The following is an 18,301-nucleotide window of genomic DNA, read 5'->3' as shown; positions in this document are numbered from 1 at the left end:
TACTCAGGGTATGAAAAAAGACAGCCCCCTAAATGACATAAATTACATCCACGTAAGCGCTGTCCACACCTTACGGAGGTGCAGTAATTATGTCGACAGAAGAGTGCTCTCCTGTCGGCATAGCTTGTCTTCACCAGATGCACTGCAGCTGCGCCAATGTAGGCTTCAGTGCAGACTTGCCCTTAGAGGCTGAATAACGGAATATAACATAGGTGTAGATGATTCGAAACTACCATGCAGAAGGATAAAGCCACTGCTGGTGGGCAACTTAACTGGGGAGAGGGAGGGTGCAAGCTGGGTAGAGGGCATCTAAAGGGGTGTTTTGTCTAAAGGAACCATGAAATTGTTAAACTCATCCGGGAAAATGAACTATATTTTGCTGGTAAGACAAATCAGCACACACAGAAAAGAGACATTACAGCCCCAACTGCACTTTTTTCTTCTTTATTGTGGCCTTGATGATGAAACTATTTTTAAAAAAATGGTTTCAGCTAACCAAGAGCCGATGCCACCTGATGCCTGTCTGGAGACCTCGACAATGTCAATCTGGATCCTGATGGACAAAAGCGGATTTTAATCTGTGTTTTGCTGGGAGTCTTAGTAGGAACTAGGGAACTAGGGAAGACTGAACGGTTGTGGAGACAAATAAAACTTTGCCAGCCTTAAATGGCTGGAGTTGATGGATACCAGCGAGGCAATGAGGTGGGAAGCATGGACTGCCCAGATAGAAAATGTTCTGTGGGAAGGTCTTCAGTCTCCCAATCCAGACACCTTTCACAAGTATCAAATCATACATGCTTTAAAACCAACTCAGTGAAGAAACTAGTAGGGTTTTTCTTTTTTGTTTTTTTGGGGGTTTTTTTAAGTTTAACATTTATTGTTTAAAGTTTGTGTCTTGGGATACATGACATTAAGCAGAGCAAGAGAAGCACATCTGAAGTGCTTACAATCTATTTTTGGTTCATACCAGTAGCCTGCATTCTGGCATATAGAAGTCATTTCATAGCAAAGACTTAAAGCACAAAGTTCACTATTACTGCCTTTTTTGGATGACAGGTTAAGACAAAAAACAGGGGTTTATCTCTAAATGGTGCTGCTGAATTAGACAGTGAGAGATGCAATAATTCTGTTAAACACTGTACCTGCCCACTGAAGATGTAATCCAGTATCTCTCTCATGATTTCGACAGAGATCCCTTCGAGTTCAATCTTATATGTAGATCCATCATCCTTTGGAGGATTATAGTTCAATTTTGTTCTAGGAGGAAAACAATAACCAATGAGTCTGCAGTATCTGGTTACCAGAACATCATGGGTGGTACTTCCTTGCAGAAGTTCTCAAAGCAAGGTACCAGAATATTGTTAGAAGAAAGGTATTTTTGTGATATCCTACACAGATACCTGAGCATTCCAACAGGGTGAGGGGATCCGAATCTAGATGTAATGTATATAACAAACAGACTTTATACCATCTATGTTGGGGAAATTAGGTTAATATAATTTAAGAGGTTAGTCCGACTAATCAGTAATCATGATTATGGCTACATTTTAGTCACGGGTATTTTTAATAAAAGTAATGGACAGGTCACAGGCTGTAAATAAAAATTCACAGCCTGTGACCTGTCCACGGCTTGTACTATATACCCGACAAAAACCTGGGTGCTCAGGGGGGCGGAGCACGCCCAGGACCTCCACTGGTGCTGATCTTAGAATCAGAACACACCCTACTTAGATCACTTCATTGTATGGACTTCACACAGAAACTCTCCTATTAATGAGACGGTGCAGTTTAGAGGTTTCAGATCTAACCAAATGTACGACTGTCTTAAACAATGTCCTATTTCAGGCCATAATAATGGTTAACCTGAAATCACTTCAGCCCAAATCCAAAAAACAAGAACAGAAAAAAAAAAAATCTTGAGAACATTGTACTTTTAGGGAATGGGCTATTATGTTTTTGAGAAAAAGTACAAATATAAGAAGCCCAGAAACATATCTATTCAGAACATGCAAATGCACACTGAATATACCCCTTTCAACCTTAACTCTATCCCCATATTCTATCCTGAGGACAACTGGAAACAATTAGACCACATCATCTATCCATTAGACAGGTTAACCTTATCAGTGAGGACAAAAATGTTAATAGTTTACTTTTAATCTTAATTAATTTATGTGATAGATAAAGTGGTCTTGGAATTTCTATTTGTTCTCAGTGTGTGAAAAAAAAGTAGGTATAGGCATGGAGGTTGGGCTGTGCTTAACTGTGAATTTCTATAATTTAATTGTAAAAGATTTTGAAATTGTTTAAATAGAGATGTTTCAGCCAGTAAGTACACACGGATGGTAGAATAGCAGATACTTAATTAAAATTCCCAGGACACTGATTTATTCTGAGTGTCTGAGTTGCATACCTGCTGCATAGTCACATACATCTAAGTGACTGGGGAGGCTGACAGTTGTTATTAGCAAACCAGCGTACATTGATTTACATAATTGCAGTTTGGTTGTTTCAGTCTCTAATTTGGGAATAGGCAAAGGTCTTTTCTCCGATTGGCTCCTATACAATACTCTGAACTTTGGAGGAGTTTGGCATCAACAGAGAAGGCTGCTTCAGCTTTTCTTATTTCAACTTAAGGAAATACAACACTAAGATTTACATGCAAGGCAAGACAAAAAAAACAAAAAAAAAAAACCACCCACAAAAACAAGAACACCTCAACATATCAAAACAGCCAAGAAAACATTGTAAAGAGTAAAAAACAACCAGTAAAAAGGGAAATTAGAGTAGGGAAGAAGGGCTAAAGCGGAGTTTTTGTTTGTCCACTTCTCAACTCTGCCCTCCCCTTCCAGAGCATCAAGTTTTTTCCCCACCAGAATAGCTGCAATATTTGTTATTACATTGTATGCCCTGGGAGTAAGTACAGCCTCTTGTTCCAAATTCACCTTTGAAAACAATGTAAGCAAAAGTATATTATTGTTATCCTGGGGAGAAGAGCCCTGCTGACTGAAGTGGAGAGAGAGAGATTTCTATAAGAGGAAGAGTAGAAGAAAAATAAGGGAGAAAGGTTAAATTTAAACCATTTAATTTGCAACAGGTTGACAGCATATTTTATTAGGATATTTTGAGAATTTGTTTTCCCTACTTCCACTTAAAATTTGAATACAGTGCTTAATTTCTAATATCAGTATAATACCGTGAAGTTGCTTCCTATTTATTCAGTAATAATAAATACAAAATGTTGTGTGTGCAATTATGTATAGATACCCATAAATAAATAAAATTATGAAATCCCATCTTCCTGTTAGGAAGCAACAGTGTACGTAGGATATCTGAAAAAAAAAAAAAGCGTGTGATATCAGATGTGCAAATCCAGAATCTGCTCTTGAAAAACAATATAAAAAAGACAATATGAAAACACAGAATGACAGCTGTTCAGTAAACATATAACAATTCACATATATAAAGGAGTACTTCCGATGAAAAGAAAAGGCCCATGTTTAAGGACAAAGTCTGAAGTTGACCAGAACCACACATTCACAACCAAGGGTATAAAATGACGCCAGCAGATTCAATCCATTTCAAATCAGTAAAACTCAAAGTGACATTACTCTTGGTCAATTTAAGTTTGATCCTTCTAGGCACATCTAGAAATAAACATTTTACTTAATGACATATCCACCTTCCATTGTGCTGGGACACTGGGAATACCTTTCCCACACCTAAAGCAGAGTGCTGTGTGGCTCAAAAGCTTGTCTCTCTCTCACCAACAAAAGTTGGTCCAATAAAAGATATTGCATCACTCACCTTGTGTCTCTAATATCCAACCAAGTCAGACATATTTGTGAAAGGGGAAAAAAATATGAATAAAATGCATAGCTTACTAATTGTAAACTGACAGTAACAAGATAACAGTATATATTTCTATAATAGTAACACCAGTTATAATACAGTTCTAACCTTCAGAATGCTGGCATGTTCCTCAATGACAAAATAAAAAAAAATTCCTAAGTGGAGGACATATGTCTGCAAAGGCTCCACACTCTCAAAAAAAGAGATGCAATTTCAGCCTTTTTGAAGAGTACTGCCCTATTCTTGTGTACCTCAATTGGTTACAATAAGGAAGTCTGGGGCACAGTCTTCATGGCCAGTTATTTTACCTTTGATAGGTTACAATAAGAAATGAATCTTGTCTTTGAAACTGAACAGTAAATAAATAAATTTGTTAGTCTCCAAGGTGCCACAAGTACTCCTTTCCTTTGAACAGTAAAAAAATTCTCAGCTACTTTATCTCACATTGAAAACCACCCAGCTTCATAAAAATGCCTACAAAGCTATTGTAGGATGGCAAAAAACAAAAATCAAGAAACAAACACCTACAATTTCTCACTTAAACTCCCACCTTCCTTCCCAGATTATCACTTTGCACCAGGAAGACTAAGCCATAACTAAACTATAGGTAGACCTGCAAACCCTCCTAGCATAGACACAGCTTAGATCAACAAAAGAGGTTTTTTTGCCGGTATAACTTATACCAGTTCCTTGGGGAAAAAAAAAAACAAAAAAAAACAAAACAAACTATACCAGCAAAAGCAGTTTTTTGTTGGTATAACTGCATCTACACTTTGACTTTGGGCAGTTCAGAAGTGCCAAAAAAAGGAATATCCCTTACCAACACTGCTGTACTGACAAGTTTCTAGTGTAGACCTAGCCTAAGGCTAAAACATGTTTGTCGTAGTGACTCAATCCCAAATTTCAGAAAGTGAGCTCTACTCAATACTAGTTAGAGAGATTTGACATGTCAAGGCAATACTCCAGAATCCCCATCAATAATAAGCATTGAAACCTCCTCTGCAGATTTAGGTACAAACCTGCTCACGCCAAGACACAATTAAGGCTAACTTGGTCTCCTCCCAATTCAAGTCCCACATATGGGTTTGAGAGACATCAGAGCACCACCTCCCCACATTAACACTAAGTCTTGTTTAATTTTACCATTAAAAAAGCTAGATATCTGATAATGTGTTTGGGTTTATACCTGTAACACTTTCCTCTCATTAAGCTTGAATTTTGCGCGTGCAAAATTTTTTAGATCACATTATAAAATAGGTCAGACATAGAAACATGATGAAGCAGTTTAATACCATCCACCCCCTCCTCCAAAATACATGTTACAATGAAACAAGTAGGATTTCTTTTTCAGGTCACACCCTGGCCCTTTGGCAGCACACATGAAAGATATCTGTCTTCACCACACCCTGTAAAGAGTGCCAGCTTTCCAAATATTTTGCCGACGTACTTGGTTTTTAGGTGCTCTGTAACGAATGTCAGATCCCAAGGCAAATAATCTAAACAACAGCTCAGTGCAAAAAATAAAAAAGTGGAGGGGGAGGGGAAAAGGAGAATTGTTTTGTTTTTGTTTTTTTATTTTTTGTTTTGTAAGGAGGAGGAGAAGAGGATTGCATATAGTTTAAAGTCTTTCGGAGTATAGAAAAATTAAGTTTGGCTAAAAATTAGATAATTGTTTGTATATTATAGGAGGAACAAGACAATTCCTTCAACAGCAACCACAGAGACAGTTAATACATAGCATTCAGCATGTTTTTCTAGCACTATCAGCATTACCAAGTTAGGGCCCCACTTCTATAATGTCACTGGAATTTTTGCTTCATTTTACTGTGTTTTAAAGGCATTGTGCTGGATCATGATTTTATTTGCCCCACTAGAAATCTGATATTATTCTGCTGCAGTCAATGGATTTAGAATTTACAGCCAGTGTAGACTGGAATCTGGCCGTCAAGCCTGAGGCCTTGTCAGTGGCAAGATGAATTGATTTAAACTACCATGTGGAAAGCCTTGATTTAAATTATCATTTTAGTCAACTTTTCTATTTGTTCTTCAGTTATTTTCTAAAAAAAGATGCAGTCTCACTGGTTGATATAACTACTAAAACATGTTGATTTACAACTAAACAGAGCCTTTATATTCAATTTAGTACATCTTCTTTGCTACCTAGGAGGATAAGCTGTAACTATATACATTTATTTAAGCAATTACATAGCTTACTATTTTCAGATTCTTATTAGCTGAACATTGTTAATATGTTAGAAAATGGTGAATGATGGGTGGAATCATAAATATTCATAACTTGAGAACTGAGCCAAGCAAAGCGTAGGAAAAGAGACTATAAAATAAGTGCATGAGACCACCGGGGCGAGCTCAATGGACGATCCTAATGATGGTGTATCCCAATGCTTGTGATGATTTTTCCAGTCTCTTGCACCCGGTAGCACAACCTCTAGCTCCCCCACAGGATCAAGCCCTTAATATAGTACATGACCTATTGCGACATATTTATAAAGCTTGATCTCAAAAGTTAGATGTTTTCCCCTGATTTTTCTTTATATAATAGAGAAGTAGCCCCTAACTGAAGTTTTTCATAAAGGTTTATGGGGATTCAGCATATTTTTTAAAAAGAAAAATTATAATTTAAATAAAAACATGAAAAATATCCAATGTAAATGAAAAAAAAAATTTTGATTCCCCCCCCCCCAAGAAAATCACTTCTTTTTATCCACTCTTATCAGTGGGCAGAAACTACTTAGCTATGCCCGTGCAAAACCCAAGCACAGACAAAGAAGCTACAATTTGCAACAGTTGAGTTCATCTTGGTTCTAAAGTTAGATAATCTCAACTGGTACAAATTGCAGTTTTCCTTGTCTACGTTTGTGATTTGTACTCATGCAGTTACACAGGTTGCTGGCCACTGAGAGAAAATCATAATTAATCCCAACTAGAAAACCTTGTCCACGATAAATACACTCATTAGTGACAACAGGCGTACTGAAAGTGTTGATCACAGCTTGTGTTCGTTTGAACTGTGATCAGAACTAATTCAGCTATGGGTACATTCTGCACATAGACAAGGCTTGAGGCACATCCTCTTATTTTAGAAGCACATATTAAAAATCCTTAACCTTTGTGTCAACGCATTTGGAAAGTGAACTGAACTATTCTAAAGTAATCTTTAAAAAAAAAAACTACCAAAACCCATACAATATTATTCAACAGGTACCAGCTTCGCTAGTATAAACAAAACACAAAAAACTAGTCGTCATTATATCTCTTTGATTAACTTTAACTTAGCATTTCAATTATAAAGCTTCAAGCCATCATTCTGCTGCAGGTGCCACCTAAATTTGGTCATTATATAGCTCATGTTTTCTAACTTCCACTTCATAACAACTTGAAATTGAAAATAGCTTGCAGATTCTTACTATAACATTTCCATATGTATTAGGCATTATTTTGAAACTATTACTTGTCTACTTTGTCGTCTCCACTTCTGTTCAAAGGATGCCATGCCTGGAGTTTGGCTCTTAACCATGTGAGCTGGGCCTTTGCCTTGCTTAGAAATACAAACTGTCTGCCAATTTGTTCACTCTGCTCTCAAACATCTTACCAACATGTACTAGAAAGGAACAAGACCAACTGCAGATTAGGGTTGCTAACTCTACACATTATAGAAAAAAGATGTATATTAAAAATATGAGATGGCTAATAATTTAGAACTTGCAACCTTATGAGATCATCATAATTGGAAAACATTGGCCTTATTGAGTTACCAGAGAGAAATCTATTTTTTCAGGTCTTTATACATGCCCATCACCATGGTACCTGAAAGAAGAAAGCAGCAAAATGCAGCCAACCTTTATAGCAATTGTAGGATGAAGCAGTGTGAATGAAAATCAATTATAAAAAAAAAACCTAGTAAAACAGTGTGAAGATAGGGGTGACATGATCATGCTACTCTGTAGATGAGAGAAGACAGTCAGCTGGACAACTGAGATCTTGGGAGGCTATGAGGAAGGAACATGAGACAGTCAAGGAGAAAAAGAGCTCAGATGAGGATTTCAGCAAAGGCAGTGATGCACACAGCCAGTATTGCAGAGTGCAAACTCGCTGGCAGAAGATATTGGGTAGGTCTACACAGCAAAGAAAAACCTTTGCCAGCTTACTCGGGCTCCAGCCCAAGCCCAGAAGCCTACACAGCAATGAAAGAGCCCCGCAGCCAGAGTCAGCTGGCACCGGGTTTTTCTTTGCTGTGTAGACATACCCACTGAAGCCAAGATTTAGGAGGATTAAAATAAAAAAGGGGGGGGGTGGTAAATATTTGCAAAGATAGCTACAGTCGCACTAGATAGAATAAAACTGTAAAAAAGTATCTCCCTCTTATTATTCCATAACCATACGCTACAGGGTTTCTTGCATTTTCCTCTATGGCATCTGGTACTTCCGAAGACAGGATACCAGACACTATAAACTGATGGTCTGGTCCAGGATGACAATTCCTAGGTAGTGACAGGCTGATTTACATAAATAGAAGTGTGGTAGAAAGAGAGTTTGAGATCAAGGAGAACGTACAGTGGAGGAAACAATTGGTCTGAACTGACAAGGGAGCTAGAAGAGAGCGCTATTTGATTCTCAATTGGTTTCTCAAATTTGAATTCTCTTGTCCAAATAAAGAAAATACAGTAACTCGCTTAACGTTGTAGTAGTGTTCCTGAAAAATGCAACTTTTAAGTGAAACGATGTTAAGCAAATCCAATTTCCCCATAAGAATTCATGTAAATGGGGGGGGGGGGAGAGAAAGAGATTAGGCTCCAGGGAAATTTTTTCACCAGACAGAAGACTCTGTGTGTGTGTGTGTGTGTGTGTGTGTGTGTGTGTACGTATGTACACACGCACAGAGTATAAATTTTAAACAAACAATTTAATACTGTACACAGCGATGATGATTGTGAAGCTTGGTTGAGGCGGTGAAGTCAGAGGGTGGGATATTTCCCAGGGAATGCCTTACTGCTAAATGATGAACTAGCAATCAGCTGAGCCCTCAAGGGTTAACTCATTGTTGTTAATGTAGCCTCACATTCTACAAGGCAGCATGAATGGAGGGAGGAGAGCCAGGGCTGCCGGTTCACCCTGGTTCCAAGCCCCCACCAGCTAGCTGCAACGGGCTGCTCTTCCTGCAAGCAGTGGACAAAGCAGGTGGCTGCCAATGACTTTGTAAGGGAGCACTGCACAACTTTAAACAAGCATGTTCCCTAAATTGATCAGCAGCCTAACGACGAAACATTAATTGGGATGACTTTAAATAGAGTTACTGTAGTCTCTTTGTGTAGAACCAGCCACTGAAGACTAAAGAGTTACTGTAGTCTCTTTGTGTAGAACAGGCCACTGAAAACAAAATCAAGTTTATCAATTCAATAAACTCTGCATCTAGGGTACTGCACAGACCTTCACCAATTCCATGGCTCTACATTCTTAAGGACTCGAGCAGTAAATATACATTTTTGGAATCAATTGTGTTTAGTATAAAAGATAACAGATTAGACGACACTCATATCGTAGTGACCTCTGTCTCTTTAGCATTACAACTTTTTGTGTAAAATCAAAATGGGTTAGAGTCACAAAGGGACTCAGGCACTTAAATCAAAAATTTAGATTCTTAAAACCTTGCTTAGCTGATGTCCAATAATCTAGGCACTTAAAATCCCTTAGGTACCTAAATTTCTGCCAGTGAGGCCTTCTTTGTATAGTCCTGCTTTAACAAGCCCCTAATTAACATCTTCCTTATCAACCTTAGCATGAGCATTGTATACTCCATTACAACCTCATTTTATATACAGTATATCATTATGTTCCACCATGCCTCCATCCAAATAAATACATTCTTAAAAAGCACTTCTCAGGAAGGCCAGACACATTGAGTTTCTAGGCAAAGCTATTTTTTGGGATATGGTAAACCAAATGAAAATTAGAGAAAGTTTTTCAGAAAGTCAACAACTCAGATAAATTTTCAAGCATGGCGTTTAAGAAGTAACTCCATTTAAGTCGATAGGAGTTTTTACACTGACTTCAGTGGGGCCAGGATTTCTCCCCATTACTTTTAAAAGTACTTTTGTGATTTATTCCAAACATCCTAGAAAAATTCTATTCTAAGATGCAGGGAGATTGGTAAAGAAGCTAAGGTGAAAACTAGCTTCCCATAACATCCCTGGACTACAGAATGGCTTCAAACCCGGCACATTGAAGAATGTATTACCATTGTATATCATGGTTTGTGTGTATGTAATTAAAAAGTAGCTGAGCTGAAAGGAAGGGTGAGAGTTGAACTTTGGACTGTGGGTAAGTATAGGAAATTTCAATCCCTAAAGTTAGTTTTATCAGTACATGTCGGGGAAAAAAACAAGGCCTTGTATCAAGAGTGCTTCTGCAACTTTAACTACAGCAGCATTTAGCATTAAATTACTTCATTGTTAATGTCACAATCTCATTCAGTTAAGGAGACTGTTTTCAAATAGAAATGTTTATGAAACATCTATAGAAATTTTGTAGCTGCAGAGAGAAACTGAACAAATGAACAAATAAAAAGCAGAGAGAAGATTCCAGCACTCATGAGGAAAAAAGACAACATTTATATTAGCCAATAAATGCTGTAAGACAAATGATACTGTGGCTGCTATATTATTTTTCCTAATTAAAATCTTACATAAATTCTATGACTGATTTTGAATAGCACTTGTTTATTAAGTCCAGTGTTAAGCAATGCTTAGAACTAAATGTATACAATGAGTAAGACATTTTAGTTATCTGGCTTCTCACAGACTTCACAACAATAAATCAAAATGCTGTAAATCAACAGTACTTAGGATAGAAGGAAACACGGGATAAATAATGTAACACAAAGCCTTTCACAGTTGGGTCTCCAATTCAAATCCAGTTCAGTTAAATGTTGACAGGTTAATATCCTAAGGTTGTTTATTGTTAATAATGTACATTATAGTAGTGCCAACAGAGAACAGGGCCCCATTGCACTAGGCACTGCACAAACAGAATAGTAATCAGCCCCTGCCCCTCAGAGCTTACAGTCTAAATAGACCAGACTGACACAGGATAAGGGAAGGAGTACAACACAGGCAGAGTGAATTGTGTAAAGGCAGCAAATATCGTGTTAGTTTCAAGGCTTGTTCTACTTAAGAACCTCCATGAGATGAGTTGGTCTCAAGTTTTGAATGGAAAAGTTTGCACATGACCAAAAATACATAAACTACAGTATTTGTTTGCCTGAAAGCTATTTCCATGAGTCTGGGGTTAGAGTTAATTTTAAATAAATTGAAAAATACTGTGTGCTTATTTTTACATAGATTATTGTACTGGAGACAAACCAAATTAGATTACTAGAGAAAAAGTAAGATGTGATAATAGATATATTACTAAATTAGGAGATTTAGTAATAGCACCATGTGCATATGTCAACTGCAGCTAAGCATAGCAACAGTTTGAAAACGAAGGACAAAAACATGTCCATGTAGCTGAAAGTCTAAATTTCATTTCAAATACAATATTTAATCCTTCAAAGCACTGACTGTATAATAAAGTTTATTTTATCTATAAATATGACCTCAGAAAAATTTTCTTTGTTAACAATAATCCCCACAGGCATATACACAGCAAGGTCTACCATAAAATAAATGAACTGATTTGATCCTATTAGAGGATCATTTTAATGATCCTAGGCTATGTCTTCACTGCAGTCAACTCAGGTGCTTAGCACCCAAGTCAGCCTAGATCAGGAGTGAACAGCCATAATGCACATCCCAAATCAAGTTACTGCATCCTCAGTGCTGCAATCACATGTGTGTTGCTAGGAGTCCTGGTCATATTCCATGTGCTGCATGCAGTAAGCTGAGCTGCTGTACAATTTTTTTCCCAGTGAATTGTGGAAGAACTTGTCTGTCCTTCTGGGTACATGGGAGCAATTGTGGGAAGACACTGGAGGACTATCAGTACTCGAATAATTTATTCTTTGTCCTCAGTGCAAAGTGGGCCAGCTACTAGGCTGAGCACTAACCTACACCCCCCCAGCCAGATCAGCTAGCCTGGAATTTAAAGCATCACTAAACTCAAGAGTACACATGAGAGGGTTTTCGTGTGTGTGGACAAGTGGGGAGGGGGGTCAAGGGGCAACACCCAAGTAACAACCTGAGTTAACTGCTGTGGAGATGTACCCAAGTGTCCAGCCCAGTGTAAATAGTGTTCTTTAATATGCTATTACCCAGGTTAGGACAAATAATCTTTGCATGTTACCTACTGAATATCACTTTTTTAAAAAAGGCAGAAGAGATCACAACATTCAAGGAGAGAAATAACTTTGTAAAGTGCTTTAAGATCCTGTGAGGAAAGATACTATAGAAGTGCAAATATTAATTTAAACAGCCCCAACAGTATTGTGAAGTAGAAAAGCATTATTATAGCAATTATACAGATGGAAAAAATGAGGCACAGAGGGAGTAAGGCTTATGTTTTCAATGAGTCTCATGCAAGCACACAGCATTGTTTGTAGGCCTTTGCAGGCCCTTGCTGTTCTGCACATGTAAGACAGTTAAGATTTTCAAAGATTTAGGTATGCACATTGAAAATTATGGTAAAACTACCAGCCAAGAATCTTAATACAGATGCATCTTATTCCAGTAAAAGAATGCTTTTGGTGGTATAGCTTATACCAGTTCCCTGACAGGAGGCAGGGGATCCGAGTGGTTAGAGTATTGATTGGGCCTCAGGTGACCTGGATTCTATTCCTGGCTCTGTCACTAGCCTACTGGGTGACCTTGGGCAAATCACTTCACCTCCCTGTGCTTCAGTTTCTCCCATCTGTAAAATGGAGATAATGATGCGATTTCATTTGGTACAGCACTTTCAGAACTAATGATGAAACATCCTATGAAAGGGGTAGGTATTATTTTTACACTAGAGCTTCTGCCAGTATAAAAATGTTGTAAGAAGCCATCACACCCCTAACCAGCAGTACAGACCTAGCTCTATTCACCTTCCCTGGGTTGTGTAACAGAGTCCCTTTGCACACATCAAGATATCAAAAGGGCCATTTCCAGAGGCTGCAAAATGGTATGATGTAATTCTCCTCTGCTCAAGCCTAGTGATGTACAAGATTCAGGTGCCAGAGATGCAGGTGAAGTCTTCCGCCTCTTGCGAGTGAGAAACTTTGCCCTGGTTACACATTGTGGCATCAGATAAATATGTGCATCTATAAAGTGCCTTTGGAAGCACTCACCCAGCCTCCCTGGATCTCACTGCCCTCATAGTATTACAAATGTGATTAGATGAAAGATCATGACAAGCCCGCAGGACAACTCAGCAGTGAAGACCTTACTGCCACTTCAGCCAACGAATATTCATGGATTAAGCAGACTTCCTTTATTTGCATCCTAGCTAATGCAATATGGGTGTCCACATGGAAGCAAAGGCAGATAGGAACTAGCATACGTAGACCTTCTGTATGGTAAGCCCGTGCAGGTTCAGAATTGCTGCATACTTGCCAGACCCTTCTTTCCTTTCCTTTAGCAGCTGCTATTTTTAACTTCAGTGGGTAATCCATTTGTCAGAGGACCAGTGGAAAACCACCTCATCTTTGCCTCCAGACATACATGTGCCTGATCAAAACCATCAGTCTAAGCAATCCCCATGCAAATCTAAAAACAGGCCATGCACCTCTCTGTAGCCATGCCAAGCAGAGCCTCTCTCTCTGACACACCCTAAATTAAGTATTTACACATTGATTTGGGCAGACAGTACACAGCTTTGGAAAATCTGACCACCAGTGACTTGCCCAAGGTTTCAGTGCATGTGACACAGCAAGAAATAGAAACCAGAACTCCAGTCTTGACTCCTGTGCTCTAAGGATTATCTCTACTTCTTCCCAATTTGGTTACATTTAAAGTATCACCTCACATACTGGGTAAGTACAAATCTGATTTCCCAAGCATAACCACCCACTTTTTCCGGGCTAGGGTAAGGTTCTAGGATTGTTTCATTAATTCTAAACATTAAACTGGGACCTATACATTGAAGTTAAGTGAACCCATATTGTGTTTAGACCTAGCAGATGGTGTCTGGCACTGAGTTCTCAAGACAGACACACAAGGCCTCATTTAGAATCCTTAGTCTAGGCTTAAATTGGACGACTGGATAAGCAGCAGTTCTGCAGAAAAGGACCGGGGATTACAGTGGATGAGAAGCTGGATATGAGTCAGCAGTGTGCCCTTGTTGCCAAGAAGGCCAATGGCATATTGGGCTGTATTAGCAGGAGCATTGCCAGCAGATGGAGGGAAGTGATTATTCCCCTCTATTCGGCACTGGTGAGGCCACACCTGGAGTATTGAGTCCAGTTTTGGTCCCTCCACTGCAGAAGGGATGTGGACAAATTGGAGAGAGTCCAGCGGAGGGCAACGAAAACTATCAGGGAGCTGGGGCACATGATTTACAAGGAGAGGATGAGGGAACCAGGGTTATTTAGTCTGCAGAAGGGAAGAGTGAGGGGCAATTTGATAGCAGCCTTTAACTACCTGAAAGGGGGTTCCAAAGAGGATGGAGCTTGGCTGTTCTCAGTGGTAGCAGATGACAGAACAAGAAGCAATGGTCTCAAGTTGCAGTGGGGGCGGTCTAGATTGGATATTAGGAAACACTATTTCACTAGATGGGTGGTGAAGCACTGGAAAGGGTTACCTAGGGAGGTGGTGGAATCTCCATCCTTAGAGGTTTTTAAGGCCCAGCTTGACAAAGCCTTGGCTGGAATGATTTAGTTGGTGTTGGTCCTGCTTTCAGCAGGGGATTGGACTAGATGACTTCCTGAGGTCTCTTCCAAACCCAATACTCTATGCTTCTATGACTTCAAGCTCCAGAATATTTTACAGTGACACCAAACATAGCAAACATCAAGCAGATCTCAGAAATGCAGTACCATTTAAAAATTAATATGGTTTGTACAACAATAAATGGGACTAATGTTCACAGCACCTACATAAAAGTTAAAGATGAGCTACAGAGCAAAGTAATAAAATCATTTTCACTTTACCACTCATTTATGATGCATAAAAATGACCTACATTATTTTTAAGCTGTTTTTTGCCTTGCTTTTAGCCTTTCTACATTTCACACACACATTCCCATAACATCTCAGTCACAGGCTACTTCCTAAATTTTTCGTTTAGATGTGAAGAGATAATTCCCTTATTTGCCATGACCTATTTCATCTGAAAGGAAAAACTGCTCAACTGTCAAGTTCTGCTCGACACTTCTGTTCTCCAATGCTAGTATCCTGCCTTACCAGTTTTGCTCAACTAAAGACCCTGAGAAGTCAGGAAGTCAGGCTAGACAGCTGGGATAAGAAAAGGAAAAGAGTATAGGAGGCAGGGAGAAGGGTGGAAGTAGGGAAGATGAGCAGCCTTGGTAAAAAGTGGTTGGGGGTGGGGAGGGGCAAAATTACAGTTATATTTTAGAGTTTGATTTGGAAGAACCTGGTTTTATGTTGGAAGCCCAAGGGAATTCACTGAAGAGATGAGGAAACAGAGTAACATGATCTTTGAGCGTTAAGATATGTCAATGAAGGTTACTTTTAATTAGCAAGTTCCTTGTGAAGGTGGGATTTGTGCTTAAGTAACCTTAACTCTTCTAGCACATTATCGAGGGGTGCAGTGCATGTGCTCTCAAAATGCATGATATTTTTTTTATTCCATAGAGAGCATTCTTCAGGTACAAGAAGAGAATTAGACATTTGTCACCTGCTAACGGTCGTACAATCCTTTAAAATGTTGAAAAAATAATCTATGGAAATCATTTTTAGTTCATGTACTCTGAGTCACACACTGCCACATACTGTAAATACCCTGCCATCAAAGGCAAAATTGTCACATAAGTGGATTCTTAAGCTTTGACTACACTAGAAAAGTTTCCCACTGCTAGCAATGGCTGCACCAGAACCCAATGTAATTATGGTTTAACTGTGGGCACAGTCCAGAACAAATTGTTCAGCACCAATTCAGAAACCAGGATTGTGTTGACTATTGTCTGTTCTGTCCTACACTTGCAGTTAAACTGTGACCCCCTTGCCAACAACAGCCAGTTTTCGCAGTGCAGACTCCGCTATGGTATGTTTGGTGAGATCCAAAGAACATTTCATTATATTGTTACGTTAAGAGAAGTGCAAAATTTTGTACAAAGAAAGAAGCAACCCATTCATATTGTGTTTAAAGTTTTAAAGTTAAAATAGGTGTATTTCAGGACCAATAAGTGTCTGCTGGAAGCTTACATATTGCCAGAAATAAAACATCTGACACCATCTGTGACACAGGCAATACATTTAATGCTAAACCAAGCTTTAAAAAAAAAAAAATCTTTAAACCAACAGTGAAGCAGGATAATGATTAGTTTACAAACCCTGGAAGAGCCAAACCGTCACATGAATTTACAATAAGCAAATAACCAAGTCTACAGTGATGACTTTGTTTAGAGCATCTGACAGACAATAAACCCAGCCTTTATAAGATGAAATTACTTAGCATATGTGCATTGCTCTGAGAGCACTATACAAAGTACATACTATTGAAACAACAAACCAAACTGAAACACTGTCCTTTACTTTCATAATCTCCCTACCACTCAGTATTAACGTTTGTTTTCCTGGCTTGTTGGTTTAAATCATGCCCTTAATATTGCCTCAGTAGTTCGGAAGAGAAAGTGGGTGAGGTACTATCTTTTATTACACCAATTTCTGTTGGTATGAGAGACAAGATCTCCAGCTTACACAGAGCTCTTCTTCAGGTCTGAGAAATGTATTCAGAGTGTAATAGTTTGGGACATATTCTGTTTAACAAACAAATAACCTCATAATAAAGGCATGGGTTAATGCAACAGAATATAATTTTTCCCCCAAAGGCATTTCAGACCATTCTACACTCAGTTATATAATTTTCATCAACTTGAATTGCAGAGTTGGTCAAGTTAAACTTTTCTTTTATAAAATGTATTTTTGTGTGTTTTAATCACTAAACTGTCGCAGCTCTCTCTTTAGAAGTATTAAAAGCCTTAATCTAATTGACAGCATAGCTATATAGCAGATAGCGAAACTTCCATCTCAGGTGTTTACAATTTGTCTCCAAAATGCCAAGGGCAATTAGATTTCCTCCTTAAAAACAAAAGCTTTTTTTGCTTTAAAAGTTATATGACCACAAGTGTACCCACACACACACACACACACACACACAAAAACCACCCACCTTCTAATTATTTCCCCTGGGAGGATGACAAAAAGCTAAATGCGTAATGTTTCTCCCCTTAAATTTTCAAAATTAAACCTGTCCCTCCGCAGCTGAGATTGTGTTTGCCAGGTTGTAGTGGAAACAAGTTGATAAGCACTTAAATAAATAATGTTGGTAAACAAAACAGAAGGAAAAATCAGCCTTCCCGCATCGATTTCCTGGCGGCCTCCTAGGAAGAGAGGGGCTGGGCGGGGAACTGGCAGAGCCCGCACCCACACAGCAAGTGCCCAGGCTGGCGCGCGGGGCTGAACTTACTTTCGGGCGGGGGGAGAAGCTGCGCTTTGCAGGGCCCCTGTGCCCGCTGCCCTTCCCGCAGGGCAATGGGCTCGCCCGGGGCTCACCCGCCTCCGCCGATGGGAGCGGAGGGTCTTGAGGCGGAGGCAGGGCCCGAGCAGCCGCCTCAGCGCGGCCCGGGGCCCCCGTTCCCTCACGGACACGCCAGGGCCCCGCCTCCCTCCAACTCCGAAGGCTCCGGCCCGCGCCCCAGGACCCCGCTCCCGGCCTCGTCAACGTGCCCCCGCCGCCCCCTCACCGGATGTAGGGGCTGGCGGCCGCCAGGATGTTCTTCTGCACCGGGATCTCCTCGCCCTCCAGCACCAGGTGCGCGTCGCAGAAGCGGCTCTCCTCGCGGAAGGAGCTGAGGGCCCGCAGCAGGCGGGCGGCGTGCCGGGGGTCGCTCACCGCGCTCTGTCCCGCCATGCCGCCGCCGAGACCGGGGCCGGCTCCGTCTCGGCCTCGCTCGGCTACCGGCTTCCTCCCTCACCGCCCCGGCCCGGCTCGGAGCTGACATCATCTCCCTGCGCCCGCCGGCCCCGCCTGGCGGGGAGGAGCCGGAGAGGCGCGGGGGGCTGGGGAGAGGCGGCCGGGGGGCTGGGGAGAGGCTGCCGGCCGGCCGGCCCTCCCAGCGCGCCGCCCGCCGCTCCCGCGCTGGGGCCGTCCCCCCTCCGCCTCAGGGCTGAGCCCCAGCCCCCTTCAGGGTCAGCCGGCGCTCAGGCCCTGGCTCTAGGGCTGCGCTGCGGGGGTGGCGCAGGGCCGAGGCTGCTTGGGATTTAGCTACAAGCCCTGTTGGCTTGCTGGGTGGGTGCCGCTCAAGCCATAGGCCCGGGCGAGAAGGGCGGCATAGTGCA

At 40.5% G+C, this 18,301-nt stretch overlaps 1 protein-coding gene across 3 annotated transcripts in view; it reads right to left on the bottom strand.

The window, feature by feature from the left end:
- The window catches only part of GAN (gigaxonin), a 44,242-nt gene extending 26,274 nt beyond the window's left edge, over positions 1 to 17,968 (bottom strand). Inside the window, exons 1-2 of one of the 3 annotated variants that reach the window (XM_038368835.2) lie at positions 17,707 to 17,968; positions 1,143 to 1,257 (exon numbers count right to left, since the gene is read on the bottom strand). In XM_038368835.2, coding sequence (XP_038224763.1) covers positions 1,143 to 1,257; positions 17,707 to 17,873 — 282 coding nt within the window. In that variant the 5' untranslated portion in view covers positions 17,874 to 17,968. Of the gene's footprint in view, positions 1 to 1,142; positions 1,258 to 17,429; positions 17,674 to 17,706 lie in introns of those variants that run through there. The other 2 variants (XM_038368839.2, XM_038368837.2) reach the window with 2 other exon arrangements.
- Positions 17,969 to 18,301: the final 333 nt, after the last annotated feature.

Source organism: Dermochelys coriacea, chromosome 12 (genome assembly GCF_009764565.3).
Source record: "Dermochelys coriacea isolate rDerCor1 chromosome 12, rDerCor1.pri.v4, whole genome shotgun sequence".
NCBI lineage: Eukaryota > Metazoa > Chordata > Testudines > Dermochelyidae > Dermochelys > Dermochelys coriacea.
The sequence above is the reverse complement of the archived record's forward strand: the minus strand, read 5'-3'. Positions and strand labels throughout refer to the sequence as shown.